This window comes from Carcharhinus amblyrhynchos, chromosome 6 (assembly GCF_965287045.1).
Source record: "Carcharhinus amblyrhynchos chromosome 6, sCarAmb.v2.hapA, whole genome shotgun sequence".
Lineage (NCBI taxonomy): Eukaryota > Metazoa > Chordata > Chondrichthyes > Carcharhiniformes > Carcharhinidae > Carcharhinus > Carcharhinus amblyrhynchos.
In genome coordinates this window covers 91,532,451-91,550,194 of record NC_137329.1, presented here as the reverse complement: position 1 = coordinate 91,550,194, position 17,744 = coordinate 91,532,451, and the positions used below count along the sequence as shown (strand labels likewise).

Below are 17,744 nucleotides of genomic sequence, written 5' to 3'. Positions count from 1 at the left end.
CAATCCCTCGATTAATGAAGGCCAGTACACCATACGCCTTCTTGACCACCTCCTCCACCTGCGAGGCCGATTTAAGAGTCCTGTGGACCCTGGCCCCAAGATCCTTCTGCTCTTCAACACTACTAATGGACTAAGTTTAGTTTTCAGAAAAGTAGAAAAGCCCTCAATCACACTACTGACAGTGACTTTTTATAATGAGGCGGTTTAGGAAGCATTAGCTTCTAAGTTTTCCAGTAGAGGAAACCACAAATTCTGAAGAACCTGTTGCAAACTCATTTTGCACGCTGCCATCCTTGAGAATTTTTTTTTGACATAATGATCTTGCTGCAATATTTAATGGCAATACCTTAAACTTACAAGCTTGGGATTCTAATGTTTTAACATCTGTTGTCATCCTTCACAGAGATCCATTCAGAAATTCAGAATGAATTCTGCTACATAATCAGATTTGCACTCGCTTTTATTCAGAATTCACTTTTTAATCACTGATTTTAATAAGTCCATTTTATTAGTCTTAATTTGCATTTCTACACTTAGCTTACAGTGAAGAAGTGTGTAAACATGATAAGCAGTTTGAAGTACTTATGTTTAAAATTATTTACGTAGTAATTTCATGCGTGACACAACTTAAGAAGGGGAGGGCAGGAAAAGACCCTTTAACTTGCCTCATCCATAAGCACTGTGGTTCATTTATTGTCCTGCATCTTTAAGATAGCTTGTTTGTAAGTCACAAACACTGTGCAAGATTGCAGCATACATTCATCTTTTACTCAGTTACGCATGCTTTCATTAAGTAAAGCCATCTGCAGAATTTTTAATTCATTTAATGCTTCAGAAGATGTGCTCACACTTGCTGTCGGGATTTCATCCACTGAACATGACTGTTGGGAGCTATAGCCTTGATCTGAGTGTACATTATCTTCTTTCTCAAGAGAGAGAGATTGTGGATCCCCAATAACCTCACTTTGCAAGTGTGATAGCTCAGTTGAGTTCTGTGAAGACATTAAACCCTGAAGGAACAGCATCTGTTGAAACTCTTCCAGTCTCTTCTTTACATCATGAGAAATAGATGAGACTTGATCACCACCTGAATTCACATCAATTCCATTCATTATAATGTCACCTTCACAACTATGCTGAGGAAAGTCTGCAACATCATTCCTCAGTACCCAATCCTTTTGCAAGAGTGGTTCCCCTTCTGTCACAGGAAAGTCAGGACAGTTTATCACACTTTGACTGCAGCCAGATGATGACATGCTGTACAATGGTTCCAGAGTATATGTCAGATTTAGCACCTGTGCCTCACTGCAGTCTATTCCAATCATATTTTGGGACAAATTGATACCTTGGACACTATGCTCAAATCCCACTGGACATCGCATTAGTGCCTCATTGCTGGATTCAGCCATATACACTTCATTCACTGTACAGGACACATCATCAATGGGCCTACACTGTGGGATGTTTTGCCTAATTGATAGATCACAAGGTCCTTCATTCCAGTTTGGTTCGACTCCTGCTTCCTCTGGAGAAAAGATACATTCTTTCTCAAACCAGTCCGGCTGCTCCATTTGCAACAACTTAAACTTTTGAATTGCATTTTTCAACATTTTACCAGATGGGTGTTCGTGGTAATCATCTATTGTTATTCCCGCCACACGATAAGTTTTACCTGGTTCATATTTCTCCAGATCTTGCACTCGGAAGTGTATTTCCTCAAACTGTTTCATCAGTTTGTATTTCACACCAACATTGAATAAATCAGGTACGTCTTCTTCACTGCTGATGTCATCAAAATATGCAACAATGTACTTTCCAAACGAAGCTGGCCGTTTAAAGTCTGGCAAAATCAGGTTCATGGCAGGAGTGAACATATCACGCATAGGTGAGCGTTCATCACTTTTCAGCAAAACCTGGTTTTGTCCAACCTGCAGCATGGCTTCCCACTTCAACCTTGTCCCTCGGGAACATAAAATTATAATCTTATCCGACTCATTTTTGTGCAATGTGAGCCAATTGATGTGTCCAACTTCCGCAATCTTGTTAATCTCTAAATAATCTAAAGTTACTTTGGTACCACAGGCAGTCATTAGGAACTCTGCAAATGCCAGAACCACATTCTTGTAGAGGTCATGGTCCAACGAGTAAATGATTAGTACTTTCTTTTTCGTCTGTGGAAGTTCTGGAGGTACAACTGTTGTTTCATCTGGAACAATTAAGATAGTTTGTCCATTTAATTGAAAACAGAAGCAAATGAGAAATTGTCAACCAGTTAAATAAAACCAGACTGATTTTGGATGAGTGAACTTGCTGCAGCTAGTCAGACTGATGCAAGGTGGAGAGAATAAATTTGACTGAATTCTCTATTTCATGAACACTGACAAATGGAACCACAGACAAGATTTGCCAATCTCTGATTGAAGGCATTCCTGATCACATGACATCTACAAATGTTGTTAGTTTATTTTATAAGGGTTGAAATCCCTGTAGTTAAGTACCTGTATGTGGCTTTGCACCAATAGCTTAAAGGAATGGGAATTATATCATACAGTGCAGAAGAAGCCCTTCGACCCTTGGAGTCCACACTGACACATTAGAAGCATCTGATCTCCCACCTAATCCCATCTGTCAGCACTTGGCCCATAGTCCTGAATGTTATGATGTGCCAAGTGTTTATCAAGATGCGTTTTAAAGGGTGTAAAGCAGGAGGAGGGGGGAAAGTGAATAAAAGGAATGATCAAAAGTTGTTTTTCACTGACACACAGACAGTGGTAAGTGGTAAAATGCAGAACATCATTTAATATTAAAAAAGAGCAGTGGGACAAGAGGACATAAGTTGAAAATAGTAAAAGTTCTATTCAAAGAGATCAACAAGTGGCCTTCTGGTTACTATGTCAAGGCAATAATTCTGGAATAATTTAAGATGGGCTGAATGACTTTTCTTACCTGTATGTATGCTATAACCTTTAGCGGGAATAGGCAAATGGGAACAAATAATTGTCACAGACATGTCCTACTGATCTAAAAGTATAGCACGAAGATGAATTGTTGCAATGCATGTTTACCTGGCACAAAGATTTTAAGTAAATTTGAATCAAATGCACACATGGAAACAAAGGGGTTAAAGAACAGAGGGAAATTGGATTGGGCTGCAAACATCAGTTAGTATTTTAGAGTTATCATTCTATCCTTATTTAATTTATTTTATTTTAATTCCTATATCCAAATTTAGAATGTAACTTCCTTTATCACACTGTAATTGCACCCTCTTGCTTGGTGTTAGGCACCAGGATAGAAACTAAACATTGAAAGCGTATCAAGCATATATAGATACTTTCCATTATAAATCTGAACATAGGAACTTATAATGAAAACACTGAGATCAAGTGTGCACAAATGTAATCTTTCAGATGCACAGGTATTACATAGGTAAAATAACTAGTTTGATTAGTTTAACTTACTCAGTGACTTGTCAGATGAGGACTTTATTTCTAAAAGAAACAATAAACAGTTTAGAATTCTTAGTGTTAATGCCATCAGTGAAAATTTGTTCATTTTTAAACTACAAGCAGAATGCTGAGGTCCGTGACCACTTCCCCCCCATCCCATCCCCAAACAATTGTTTCCCCTTCCTCTCCTTTTCCTTACTTACCAAATGAATAGTGTAATCAGACAGATTCAGTACATTGTGTAGAATATTTCTTTGGCTGAACCACGCATTGCAGCATTGGCAAACACTTCATTACAATTTCAAAATAGTGAAAAATGGGGAATAGGAAGGACAAAGAAAAGCAAGAATTGGCGAGTAAAAATCCTTCCTAAACACAGCACTATAGAAGATGTGATTTTTTGATAAAAGTCATCCGACATATACAGAGAAATATTTACTTCACCCCACAGCATGAAATGGCTTAACATTCCATGTCAAATAGAGTCACTGATTTTGAAGTAATTGATAATCAGCAAGCAGTTTACCTACAACTAGTACTGGTTATACTATAACCGAGTACCATCCTATAATTTGAAGATACTTTGGCACATCAGCATTTGAACCTTAGTGTTACTAACTTAAGAAATTTAAAAAAAATTATTTTATGGAATATGGGTGTACACTAGTGAGATCATTTGTTGTCTATCCCTAATTGCCCTGGAAAATGCAGGCCATTTAAATTACTTACGTTTAAAATTATTTACATGGTAATTTCATGCGTGACACACAACTTGAGAAAGGAAGGACAGGAAAAGACCCTTTGACTTGCCTCATCTATAGGCACTGTGGTTTATTTACCGTCCTGAATCTTTTAAGATAACTTGTTTGTAAGTCACAAACACTGTGCAAGATTGCAGCATACATTCACCTTCTACTCAGTTACGCATGCTTTCATTAAGTAAAGTCATCTGCAGAATTTTTAATTCACTTAATGCTTCAGAAGATATGCTCGCATTTGCAGTTGGGACTGTTTGGAGCTATAGCCTTGGTCTGAATATACATTATCTTCTTTCTCACGGGAGATAGATTGTGGATCTCCAATAACCTCACTTTGCAAGTGTGATAGCTCAGCTGAGTTCTGTGAAGACATTAAACCCTGAAGGAACAGCATCTGTTGAAACTCTTCCAGTCTCTTCTTTACATCATGAGAAGTAGATGAGACTTGATCACCACCTGAATTCACATCAATTCCATTCACTGTAATGTCACCCTCACAACTATGCCGAGGTAAGTCTGCAACATCATTCCTCAGTACCCAATCCTTCTGAAAGTGTGGTTCCCCTTATGTTACAGGGAAGTCAGGACAGTTTCTCATGCTTTGACTGCAGCCAGACGATGACATGCTCTACAACGGTCCAAGGGTATATGTCAGCTTTAGCACCTGTGCCTCACTGCAGTCTATTCCAATCATATTTTGGGACAAATTGAAATCTTGGACACTATGCTCAAATCCACTGCACATCGCATTAGTACCTCATTGCTGGATTCGGCCATATACACTTCATTCACTGCACGGGACACATCAATGGACCTATACTGTGGGATGTTTTGCCTAATTGATAGAAGAAGTTCTTCATTCCAGTTTGGCTCAACTCTGGGTAGGTACGCTCAGGGTTCTGTTAGAGTGGGAGATCTGGGATTTTGACCCAGCAATAGTGAAGTTCTAAGTCAGAATGGTGTGTTGCTTAGAGGGAACTTGGAGATAGTGGTGTTCCCATCCACCTGCTGCCCTTGTCCATTCAAAGATCACAGAATCTACAGCACAGAGATGGCTTCTTCAGCCCAAACTGGTCCAAGCCAATCAAAATGCCCACCTAAGCTAACCCCATTTGCCTGCATCTGGCCTATATCCCTTTAAACCTTTCCATCCATGTCTCTGTCCAACTGCCTTTTGCATGTTGTCAACATCTTTGTTTCAACAACTTCCTCCGGCAGCTCATTCTACATAATTACCACCCTGTGTAAAAAAAGTTACTCCTCAGGTTCCCCTTAATTCTTTTCTCTCTTAACTTACATTTATGCCCTCTAGTTCTTGATTCCCCAATCCTGGGAAAAAGGCTGTGCATTCACCCCATTTATTCCTCTTGAGATCTTATACACTTCTGTAAGATCACCCCTTAGTCTCCTACACTCCAAAGAAAAAAGTCTTAGCCTGTCCAGTCTCTCTTTATAACTCAGTCCTGGCAACATCCTTGTAAATCTCTTCTGCACTCTTTCCAATTTTATAACATCTTTCCTATAGCAAGACAACCAAAACCGAACACACTACTCCAGATGCAGCCTCACCAACGTTCTGTACAACTGCAACATAACTTCCCAACTTCTATACTCAATGCCCTGACTGAAGGTCAGCATGCCAAAAGCCTTCTTCACTGCCCTGTGACTCCACTGTTAGAGAACCGTACACCCGAATTCCAAAGTCCCCCGTTCCCTGATACTCCCCAAGATCCGACCATTCACAATGAAAGTCCTACCTTGATTTGATTTTCCAAAATGCAACACCTTACATTTATCTGTATTGAATTCCATTTACCATTTCTCAGCCCAATTCCCCAGCTGATCAAGATCCTGCTACAATTATTGATAACTTTTTTCATTGTCTACAATACCAGCTATTTTAGTATCATCTACAAACTTATCGATCCAAATCTTTGATATAGATATTGATGTCTCCTTTTTACATCCACAGGTGATTCGTTCCACCTTGTTGGCCAACAAGGGGCATACACGTGGTGGGTCATGCGAGGGCTGCTCTCGGATGTTGCTTCGTGCGTCACGTCCGTTAGTGTACGCTTAAACTGGACCAATTGACGGGCAACACGACAGCTCAGTGACTATCACTGTTTGCTGTGCAGATACAGAGACCCAGGTCGGATCTCTGGTTTGGGTCAACGTCTGTGGCAGTTTGCACACTCTCCCCGTGGTTGCGTGGGTTTTCTCCGGATGCTCTGGTTTCCTCCCACATCCCAAAAATGTGCTTTTTAGGCTGATTGGTGTCAATAAATTGTCCCTAAATTGGATCTCCCTTAATCTGGCACACATATAATTCCCTAAATTTGCACCCTTTTATTGTGGAGTCCACTAGAGGTAGACAAAAGCGTTGTCGGTCAATGAAAGACTTGAAGGAGGCACTCACAGGCTTGTAGGGCCGAGGGGCCTGTTTCCTGTGCTGTTCTTTGTTCTTTATAGATAACAAACAGCAATAGGCCGAGCAGAGACCCTTGAGGCACACCACTAGTCACAGGCCTCCTTTCACCATTACTCTCTGCTTCCTACCATCAAGCCAATTGTGTATAAATGTGAGGTAATGCATTTTGGAAGGTCTAATAAAGATAGGAAATATACAGTAAATGCCGAACCTTTAAGAGTATAGATAGGCAGAGAGATCTGGGTGTACAGGTACACAGGTCACTGAAAGTGGCAACGCAGGTGGAGAAGGTAGTCAAGAAAGCATACGGCATGCTCGCCTTCATTGGCCGGGGCACTGAGTTTAAAAGTTAGCAAGTCATGTTGCAGCTTTATAGAACCTTAGTTAGGCCACACTTGGAATATAGTGTTCATTTCTGGTCACCACACTATCAGAAGAACGTGGAGGCTTTGGAGAAGATACAGAAAAGATTTACCAGGATATTGCCTTGCATGGAGCGCATTAGCTATGAGAAGAAGTTGGAGAAATTTGGTTTGTTCTCACTGGAAGGATGGAGGTTGAGGAGCAACCAGATAGAAGTCTACAAGATTATGAAGGCATGGACAGAGTGGATAGTCAGAAGCTTTTTCCCAGGGTGGAAGAGTCAATTACTGGGGGGCATGTGTTTAAGGCGCGAAAGGCAAAGTTTAAAGGAGATGTACGAAGCAAGTTGTTTTTTTTTTTTTACACAGAAGGTGGTGGGTGCCTGGAGCTTGCTGCCTGGGGAGGTAGGGGAAGCAGATACAATAGTGAGTTTTAAGAGGCATCTGGACAAATACATGAATAGGATGGGAATAGAGGGATATGGTCCCCAGAAGGGTAGGGGTTTTAGTGCAGTCGGGCAGCATGGACAGTGCTGGCTTGGAGGGCTGAAGGGCCTGTTCCTGTGCTGTAACTTTCTTTGCTCTTTGTATCCAATTTGCCAGCTGTTCCTGGATTCCATGTGATCAACCTTCTAGAGCAGCCTACCATGTCGAACTTTATCAAGGTCCATATAGACCACTTCTACCGCACTGCCCTCATCAACCTTCCGGGTCACTTCAAAGAACTCTAATAAATTTGTAAGGTATGATCTCCCATGCACAAAGTTGCACTGACTATTCTAATCAAACCCTGTCTTTCCAAATGCCTGTGTATCTTATCCTTCTGAATTCTCTCTGGTAACTTATCCACCACAGATGTTAGACTTGCTGGTCTATAACTCCCAGGCTGCAAAGAAAAACCTTTCTTAAATAAAGGCATAACATTTGCTACCCATCAATCTTCTGGTACTTCACCCATGCTAACCATCTTGCAAATATCTCAGTCAGGGATCCCGCAATTTCTTTCCTAGCCTCACATAGTGTTCTTGGTATATCAGGGCCAGGACATTTATCCACTTTCATATATTTTAATATGTCCATCATCTCCTCTACTGTAATGCCAACTGTCCCCAATATATTGCCACTAACTATCCTAGGTTCCCAAGTCTTCATGTCTTTCTCCATGGTAAAGTCAGGAGAAATATTCATTGAGAACCACACCCATTTCTTGCGGTTCCACACATATTCACTTTGGTCCCTGAGGGGTCCTATTCTCTCTCTTGTTCTTTTTCCTTTAACATACTTAAGCCCTTTGGATTCACCTTAATCTTCTCAGCCAAAGTTACCTCATCCCCCCTTTTTGCCCTTCTCATTTCCTTCCTGAGTATACTCCTGTATCCCTTGTACACTTCCAGGGAAATCCCCTGATTCCAGTTGCTTGTACCTGAGCCATACCTTCTCCTTTTTCCTGGCCAAAACTTCAATATGTTTTGTCATCCAGGGTGTCCTGCACTTGCTGACTTGCCCTTCACCCTAACAGGAAGGTATAGAACATAAATCCTAGCTACTTCACTTTTAAAGGCCTCTCACTTGCTGGAGGTCCCTTTGCCTTCAAACAAGCTACCCCAATCAATACTTGCAAGCTCCTGTCTAATTTCATCAAAATTCACCTTGCCCCAATTTAGAAGTTGCACCTGTGGACCAGTTTTGTCCCTTTCCGTAACTCTGGAGGCAAGGAGTATAGTTCTTGGTCATCACCCCACAAAAGCAAAACTCAATCATTTTTTTCAGTTGAGATACATTAATTTCTGGGGTACATTGGCTTAGTGACACCTGGGGGGGGGGGGGGGGGGGGGTGTGGAGGCAGGGGAAACGTCATGATGATACAAACAACACGAAATAAATGTAAAAATTCTTGGATTAGATCATTCCTTACCATTTGGCTTGGATTTTAGTTGTGCCCAAACTATACAGCCAAAGCTGATAATGAAAATCAAAACAGCAATGGCAGCATAAAAACCAGTTCTCTCAGTTGCTCCCCCTGCAATTAACAAACAAGGTTAAATTTTCCAAATCATACTGTAACACTATCAATAAAAACTCTGGAACTAACACCATCATGCTAACATCTCGAGTATATTATCTCATATCTCAAAGTAATTCTAATATTGAAGCAACTTTACTGCAACACTCACCTGTAGAGATGAATGGATGGGATCATAGCTTGCTAAGAATGCAAGAACCCTACCAAGCCAGATAATTTTGCATTTTGTCTTGGCAAAGCTGTTTTCATTGCTGACAGGCAGGAATAAAGATGTTGATCACAGAGCTGCCTGAAATCACAATGCTGGGGTGAGCTTCAGGTCTATTAGTCTGGAAAGGACAGTCCAGCCACAGGCCCTCATCCGAGGGAGCAATGCAGAGATCAACCCCTTGCCCCCAGCCTGCGCCGACTCGACCCCCAGCACCTTAGGGATGTTCCCTCTGCAGCCTTCAGCGGCAAATGGCCACTGGATCTAACTTCTTGAGCTCCCTCGAGGTACAGTACTCCAGGTCCACGCTAGTCATTACCAACACCAAAGCCCACTGGGTGCAATTCCTGCTCGGAAAGTGGGTGAATGGCTGGAGGCCACTTAATGGGCCATCCAGCCTGCTAATTGTAATACGATGAAAGGGCTTGCATAATAATCGGGTTGCTCCCCACACTGAGTGAAATCTCAATCGTAGTCAGTCAGAATCTCAAATACCTTTGCGTCCATCAGGAATCCTGATGCCCCATTTAGAGGGGCATTGGGATTCCCACAGGCCATCTGATGAGGCTGGAGAATTCTGCCCAACACTTCTTGTGCCAAGTGAAATTGGAAAATAACCTTAGTAAAAATTCTGGATTAGCTGGAAATAAACTATGACAGTAAATAAAGATTGATTCAGAATCAGAGGAAATTCAATGCCTACACAAGCTGAAACTGAGGACAAGAATAAAGAGTTTCCTTGAATGAAAATACAAAGTTGCAACCACAAATTAAGATTACCTATTAGGAACCAACAAGGACTTAGCTGGACTTAACTGGACTTAACTTCCAGCTAACTGGTTTGAACTGAGAGATTCCCTAACAGACCGGAAATCAATGTTTAGTTTGAACTGTCTTTGACATAAAATGCCCTGACAGCAAATGAACTCCGCCATTTGACTCTATATCAACCATTAGGGCTCGGTAGCACAGTGGTTAGCACTGCTGCCTCACTGCACTTGGACCTGGGTTTGATTCCAGCTTTGGTCACTGTCTGTGTGGAGTATGCACATTCTCCCTGTGTCTGCATAGATTTCCTCCGGTGCTCCGATTTCCTCCCACACTCCAAAAGATGTGCAGGTTAGATTGACCATGCTAAATTGCCCCTTAGTATTGGGGGATTAACAGGAGTTGAAGGGTAAGGGCCTGGGTGGGATTGTTGTCGGTGCAGGTTCAATGGGCCAAATGGTCTCCTCCTGCACTGCAGGAATTCTATTAGGAGTTGGAGTAAGAATGATGGGGTGATTCTTCCTCCTGAGCATTGGCAATTTGTCCCTTGGACAGTGCCTTGGGGCTCAGGCTAGCACTACCAAAGTACCAATGCCTGGTGGCACCCCTGCCATCCAACCCTCCAAGGGGCCTCGAGTGCCCCCCTTCACTTGGGTGGGGTGGAGCTGCCAGCTCCCCGTTAGTTAGTGGGGAGCTACTGTAAACCCAGCTGGAGTGAAATACTCCTGACTGAAGGAGTTTGGGGGCGGGGGGGGGGCACTAATTGTTATACAAATGGACAGATTTGCATAATGACCGGGTTGCTACCCACTGATTGAAAACAACTGGGGCCAGTCAGGTGAATCCTGAATGCCTGTCAGGAATCCTGATGCCACATTCAATGGGGCAATAAAATGTAAACTGTATTTAAATCATTCACTGCATATCTAATGCAGCTCTGCGCCGGAAATCTGAAACTGGGAGACACACTCAGGAACGGATGTCCAGCACTTGTATCTCCTACCCCGCCAAGCTAAAAAAATCAGTGCAGCGGGCTGGGAGATCACCCCCAGTATTTTTCCAGGTGAGATGCCAGGCCTGTTGAGTTTTCTTGCACTTTGTTTCTATTTTTGAAAAAGCTATCCAATTAGTTCCATTCCCCTGCTCTTTCCCTTAACCCCACAAATTTAATTTCCCCTTGAAACTTATTAAATCCTGCTTTCACTGCCCTTTCAGCCAGTACAATCCAGATCATACAATTTGCTGAGTGATGCTTTTTCCCCCTCCTGTGACTCTAGTTCTTTTGCTTTGAAATCTGTGTCTTTCAATTATTGCCTCTTCTGCCATTGGATGGAGAGTAAATAATGAAGAACTATCAAAAGCTTTTATGATTTTGAACACCAATCTTAACCCTCTCTTCTCTAACGGGAAAACCCAGGTTTCTCTAGTCTTGCCATGTCTTGTGCCTCTTGAATAAATCTCAGCTCCTTCTCTACAAGCTTGACATCCTTCCAAAAGTGTGGTGCCAAGAATTTTCCTTACTCTTTCATGGGATGTGGTTGTCGCTGGCAAGGCTAACATTTGTTGTCTATCCCTAATTGAATGGAGTAGCTTGCTAGGCTATTTAGGACGGCAGTCAAGAGTCAACCACTTCACTGTGGATCTGGAGCCACCATATAAGGATGACAAATTTCATTCCCTAATGGACATTAATGAACTAGAAGGGTTTTTTTTTAATGATAGACAATGGTCACCATTACTGAAACTAGCTTTATATTCCAGATTTATTAGCTGAATTCAAATTCCACCAACTGCCATGACTGAAGAAATTTGAACCCATGTCCCTGGAGCCATTAGCCCGGGTCTCTGAATTACTAGTTGAGTGCCACTACCACTATGCCATTCTTCTTGTTAGTAAGAAGCCTCACAAAAACCAGGTTAAAGTCCAACAGGTTTATTTATAGCAAACGCCATTAGCTGTCAGAACTGGCTGTTACTTTGTTCCCACCCATCTGATGAAAGAACAGCCAGTTCTGAAAGCTGGTGTGGCGTTTGCTACAAATAAACCTGTTGGACTTTAACCTGGTGTTGTGAGGCTTCTTATTGTGTTTACCCCAGTCCAACGCCAGCATCGCCATGTCACTCTTTTTGTTAGCCAGAGCTTTCATCTACCATATGCCTATTTCACTAGTCCTCTCAAATACTGTCACATGCAACAGGTTAAGCAAAGAAATTATGTTTACTCATTCAAGGCTATACATTCAAAACAGGAGATTTTTGAAACTCACCTGTAAGTGGTAATTTTGTTGAAGGTTCTTCTGGAAGAAGTATAAACCAAAGTGTTAGAAACATACAAAAAAAAACCTACAATTGGACTGCACAGTTCAAACTGACCTTTTAGCCAGAGGCTCAGGGCTTGAAATTGACCCAGACTGACGGGCCAAAAGTCTTACTTTGAATTGTAAGGATTCAGTGTGACACGAGTTAGGGATTTTCCTAACAACAACTTTAATACCTGGGAAAACCAGGGTAATGAGCAAGCAGGTTTTATAATGGATACAGCAGCAATATTTTAGATGAGTTAAAGTTTATAGTGGAGTTTGAAAGGTCACCCAGAGAAGCAGTGGAATAATCAGGACAGGAAATGGATGAGGATTTAGGAAGCAAATGGATTGAAACAATAATGGAGTGGGGAAACATTATGGAGTTAACAACCGGAAGTGTTTGTGACGAAGAGCCTTAAGTTCAGCTTGGGATGAAAATACGCTGAGATTTCCAAAACACAGTTTTGTCTAAAGCAGCGGCTGAAGGTGATAGAATTGGTGAAGTTTGAGGCAAAACTCAAGCATAATGGCTTCAATCTTCCCAAAGTTTGACTGGAGGAAATTGCAACTCAACCAAGACTGGATATGTTAGATAAGCAGTGTAAAAACAAAGACTGTGGATGGGTCAAGAAAATTAGTGGAGAGATAGAGTTGCGTGTCATCAACATACACGTGGGAACCGATTTTAGACACATGTAACAATGTTGTTAAGGAGCAACATATAACTGAGAAAGAGCTTTGCTTTGGGATGATGCAAATTACTAACCTTCAGAAATCCAAATGAATAACTGCTCTGGATATTTTCTTCCCGGTTATTTGACAGAATCAAATCTTGGAGAATGCTTTCTGTGATTGCTCAAACAGGTCAGAAGGTAGGGTGGGAAAAGAGAGGCTACGTAAAGATTATAGAATAATATAAATACCTGTGCTTCCAATAATCTGGGGTATAATTTGTCTAAATCTTGTGCAATCGTTGTAGCAGTCAATGAAAAATGGCTGAATCTGAAACAAAGACACAATTGTTATTTGGAGATGTTTAGTGACTTCCAACAGGCTGCTGAGGAGGTTGAAGCATTAGGACTTCTGCTGAGTAAAGGATTTTTATCAAATGTGTTTGAAAGCTACTTTGAGATCTAATTTCTATTTGAGGTTATTACAGATTTTGAGAGTCAACCTGCTCAAGAAAGGAATCAAAGTTTCCTCGTCATACACAACTTCTGTCCAAGAGTGTACTGAATATAACTTGCCCTCAACACTTTATGAAGAAGCGAAGGGTGGATATACATACACATTAATCACTGAAGAATACTCCCAAGTATAAAGACAATCAAAAAGTCTCAGAATGTTGGCCTTCATCTCAAGATGGTTGGAATTTAACACCGAGAAAGAATTAATGCTTGAACTGGTCAGATCCCATCATAGTACTGCATCCAGCTTTTGTGTTTCAGGAAAGCCTCTGCATTTTGTGATCAGCAATGAAGAAACAATGCTTGTCATGACAGCTGCTCAGAGTTTTCATGGGCTTCTGAGTAGGCTTGCTGCCAATGGGTATCTGATCCAGCATGATACCCTCTATAGGGTGATATGTATGAGCAATTCAAGCAGCAACATGGCTCTGCAACCAGATTGACGAATCTTCACTGAATCAAGTGGAGTCTAAATCAGCAAATATGAATCAAATTTAAATCATGCACAGAAAGCAAAATAAGGATCGGGAAAGAAATATAGGACAAAGAAAGGAAGAAAAGATACCATAAAATGTAGTTTATTGTTTATTTAAAACACTCCAAGACTAATTTCATTCTGAAGGAATGAGACTCTGCACTATAAAACTAAGTTTTTCAGGCCAGAGAAGTTGGTTTGGCAGTAATCATGATTTATCATGCACTTATACCTGTATTAGCTGGTACAATGAAGAGTGCAGGAGGACACACCAGTAGCAGCACTGGGCTTACCAAATTATGAGATGTTAACCTGGTAAAGCTACAACACAGGACAAGCAGTTGATGCAGCCAAGCAATCCCACAATCAACTGAAAGATCTAAGCTCTGCAAGTCCTATCACTTACAGTTTGAATAATGGTGGACAATTAAACAACTAACCAGAGGAAGAGGCTCCACAAATTTCCCCATCCTCAATGACGTCAGTTCAAAAGACAACGCTGAAGCATTTGCAACCATCTTTAGCCCAATGTGCCAAATGGTGTAGTTATAAAGTTAGCATGCAGATACAGAAAGTCATAAAGTTAGCATGCCAATGAGTAGGAAGTCAAACTGAATCTTGGTATTTATTGTAAAAGGAATAGAATATAAAGAAGGGATAATTCACTGCAGCTATTAAAGGGCTTTGGTGAGACCAGACCTGGAGTACTATGTAGGACTGCTGAGGAACAGCAGAGGATCTTTAAGGAGATCTTTTTTGGTGCTCAGCAGAAATATATTCCAATGGTAAAGAAGGAACGTAGGAGAAGGGATAATCAGCCGTGGTTATCAAAGGAAATAAAGGAGAGTATTAAATTAAAAGCTGATGCGTTTAGAGTGGCTAAAAGTAGTGGGTGAGTAGAAGATTGGGAGAAGTTTAAAAATCAACAAAGAATGACTAAGAAGTTGATAAAGAAAGGAAGGATAGACTACGAAGCTAAACTAGCACTAAATATAAAAAAGGACAGTAAGAGTTTTTATAAATATATAAAGAGGAGGCGGCTGGCTAGAGTGAATGTTGGACCCTTAGAGGATGAGAGGGGGGATTTAGTGGTGGGAGATGAGGAAATGGTGGAGGCCTTAAATAAGTTTTTTGCCTCGGTCTTCATGGAGGAGGACGCGAATAGTTTGCCGGATATTAAAGATAGAAGGATGGTAGGAGTTGAGGGGGCCTGAATGCGATTACTGTCACTAGAGAGGTAGCGCTTGATCGACTAGCGGGACTGATTGTGGACAAGTCCCCAGGACCGGATGGAATGCATCCCAGGGTTCTGAAGGAAATGGCAGAGGTGATTGTAGACGCCTTAATGATTATTTACCAAACTTCGCTGGATTCTGGGGATGCACTGGAAGATTAGAAAATGGCTAATGTTATGCCGCTGTTTAAAAAAGGTAGCAGGCAAAAGGCAGGGAATTATAGGCCGGTTAGTTTAACGTCTGTTGTTGGAAAAATGCTTGAATCCGTCAAAGAAGAAATAGCGAGGCATCTAGAGAAAAATTGTTTGATAGAGCAGACGCAGCACAGATTTGTTAAGGGCAAGTCGCGTTTGACAAATTTATTGGAATTCTACGAGGATGTGACTAGTGCGGTAGACAGAGGGGAACCGGTGGATGTGGTGTTTCTTGGTTTTCAGAAGGCGTTTGATAAGGTGCCGCACAAAAGGTTGCTTCAGAAGGTTAGGGGGAAAGGAGTTGGGGGTAAGGTATTAGCGTGGATAGAGGATTGGCTGTCTAATAGGAGGCAGAGAGTTGGTATCAATGGGTGCTATTCTGATTGGCAGTTAGTAACTAGTGGAGTGCCGCAGGGATCGGTGCTGAGGCCTCAGCTATTTACCATTTATATAGATGATCTGGAGGAGGGGGCTGAGTGTAGGGTGTTGAAATTTGCTGATGACACAAAGATAAGTGGAAAAGCAAATTGTTCGGAGGGTGTGGAAAGTCTGCAGAGGGATCTAGATAGGCTGAGCGAGTGGGCGAGGACCTGGCAGATGGAGTACAATGTTAGCAAGTGTGAGGTTATCCACTTTGGCAGGAATAATAGTAGGAGGGATTACTTTTTAAAGGGTGAAAAGCTGCAGCATGCTACGGTGCAGAGGGACCTGGGGGTCCTTGTGCATGAGTCGCAAAAACCCAGTCTGCAGGTGCAGCAGGTGATCAAGAAGGCGAATGGGCTGCTGGCCTTTATAGCGAGGGACTAGAATATAAAAGTAGGGAGGTCTTGCTGCAACTGTACAGGGCACTGGTGAGACCGCAGCTGGAGTACTGTGTGAAGTTTTGGTCGCCACACTTGCGCAAGGATATTTTGGCCTTGGAAGGAGTGCAGAGGAGGTTCACTAGGCTGATACCGGAGATGAGAGGGTTGGACTATGAAGAGAGACTAAATAGACTGGGTCTGTACTCGTTGGAATTTAGAAGGATGAGGGGGGATCTTATAGAGTTGTATAAGATAATGAAGGGGATGGATAGGGTAGAGGTAGAGAGATTCTTCCCGCTCAGAAAGGATAGCAGGACTAGAGGGCACAGCCTCAAGATAAGGGGGGGGGGGAGCAGTTTAGAACGGAGTTGAGGAGGAACTTCTTCACTCAAAGGGTGGTGAATCTCTGGAATTCTCTGCCCATTGATGTGGTGGAGGCTACCTCGCTAAATATATTTAAGACACGGGTAGATAGGTTTTTGGTAGGCAAGGGGATTAAGGGTTATGGGGAGAAAGCGGGAAAGTGGAACTGAGCTACTTCAGATCAGCCATGATCTTATTGAATGACGGGGCAGGCTTAAAGGGCTAGATGGCCTACTCCTGCTCCTACTTCTTATGTTCTTATGTACAGTTTTAGTCTCCTGAATTTAAAAATTATATAATTGCTTTAGAGGCATTTCAGAGAAGGTTCACTGGACTCATTCGTAGATTAAGGAGTTGTCTTATGAAGAAAGATTGAACAGGTTAGGCCCATTATCCACAAAGAACAAAGAACAATACAGCTCAGGAAACAGGCCCTTCTGCCCTTCAAGCCTGCACCGCTCATTGGTCCAACTTGAACATTCTTTTGTATCCCTCCATTCCCAGTCTGCTCATGTAACTATCCAGATTAGTCTTAAACAATCCCAGCGTGTCTGCCTCCACCACCCTGCCTGGCAATGCATTCCAGGCCCCCACCACCCTCTGTGTAAAATACGTCCCTCTGATATCTGAGTTAAACCTCGCCCCCTTCACCTTGAACCTGTGACCCTCATGTTTGTCAACTCCGACCTGGGAAAAAGCTTCCCACTGTTCACCCTATCTACACCCTTCATAATTTTATACACCTCTGTTAGGTCTCCCCTCATTCTCCATCTTTCCAGGGAGAACAACCCCAGTTTACCCAATCTCTCCTCATAGCTAAGACCCTCCATACCAGGCAACGTCCCAGTAAACCTTCTCTGTACTCTCTCCAAAGCCTCCACGTCCTTTTGGTAGTGCAGCAACCAGAACTGGAATCAGTACTCCAAATGTGGTCTAACCAATGTTCTATACAGCTGTAACATCAGGCGCCAATTTTTGTACTCTATACCCCATCCTATAAAGGCAAGCATGCCATATGCCTTCTTCACCACCTTCTCCATCTGTGCTGCCACCTTCAAGGATCTGTGGACTTGCACACCCAGGTCCCTCTGTGTGTTTATACCTTTGATGGTTCTGCCATTTATTGTATAGCTCCCCCCTACATTAGTTCTCCCAAAATGCATCACTTCGCATTTATCTGGATTA

The 17,744-nt window shown here is 42.1% G+C and overlaps 1 protein-coding gene across 2 annotated transcripts in view; it reads right to left on the bottom strand.

The window, feature by feature from the left end:
• Positions 1 to 458: 458 nt before the first annotated feature.
• Positions 459 to 17,744, bottom strand: part of LOC145344096 (interleukin-17 receptor A-like) — a 49,676-nt gene continuing 32,390 nt past the window's right edge. The window contains exons 9-13 of one of the 2 annotated variants that reach the window (XM_080190925.1): positions 13,226 to 13,304; positions 12,267 to 12,296; positions 8,916 to 9,020; positions 3,462 to 3,491; positions 459 to 2,206 (exon numbers count right to left, since the gene is read on the bottom strand). In XM_080190925.1, the coding sequence (XP_080047051.1) occupies positions 771 to 2,206; positions 3,462 to 3,491; positions 8,916 to 9,020; positions 12,267 to 12,296; positions 13,226 to 13,304 (1,680 nt within the window). In that variant the 3' untranslated portion in view covers positions 459 to 770. The remainder of the gene's footprint in view (positions 2,207 to 3,461; positions 3,492 to 8,915; positions 9,021 to 12,266; positions 12,297 to 13,225; positions 13,305 to 17,744) is intronic. The other variant, XM_080190926.1, reaches the window with a different exon arrangement.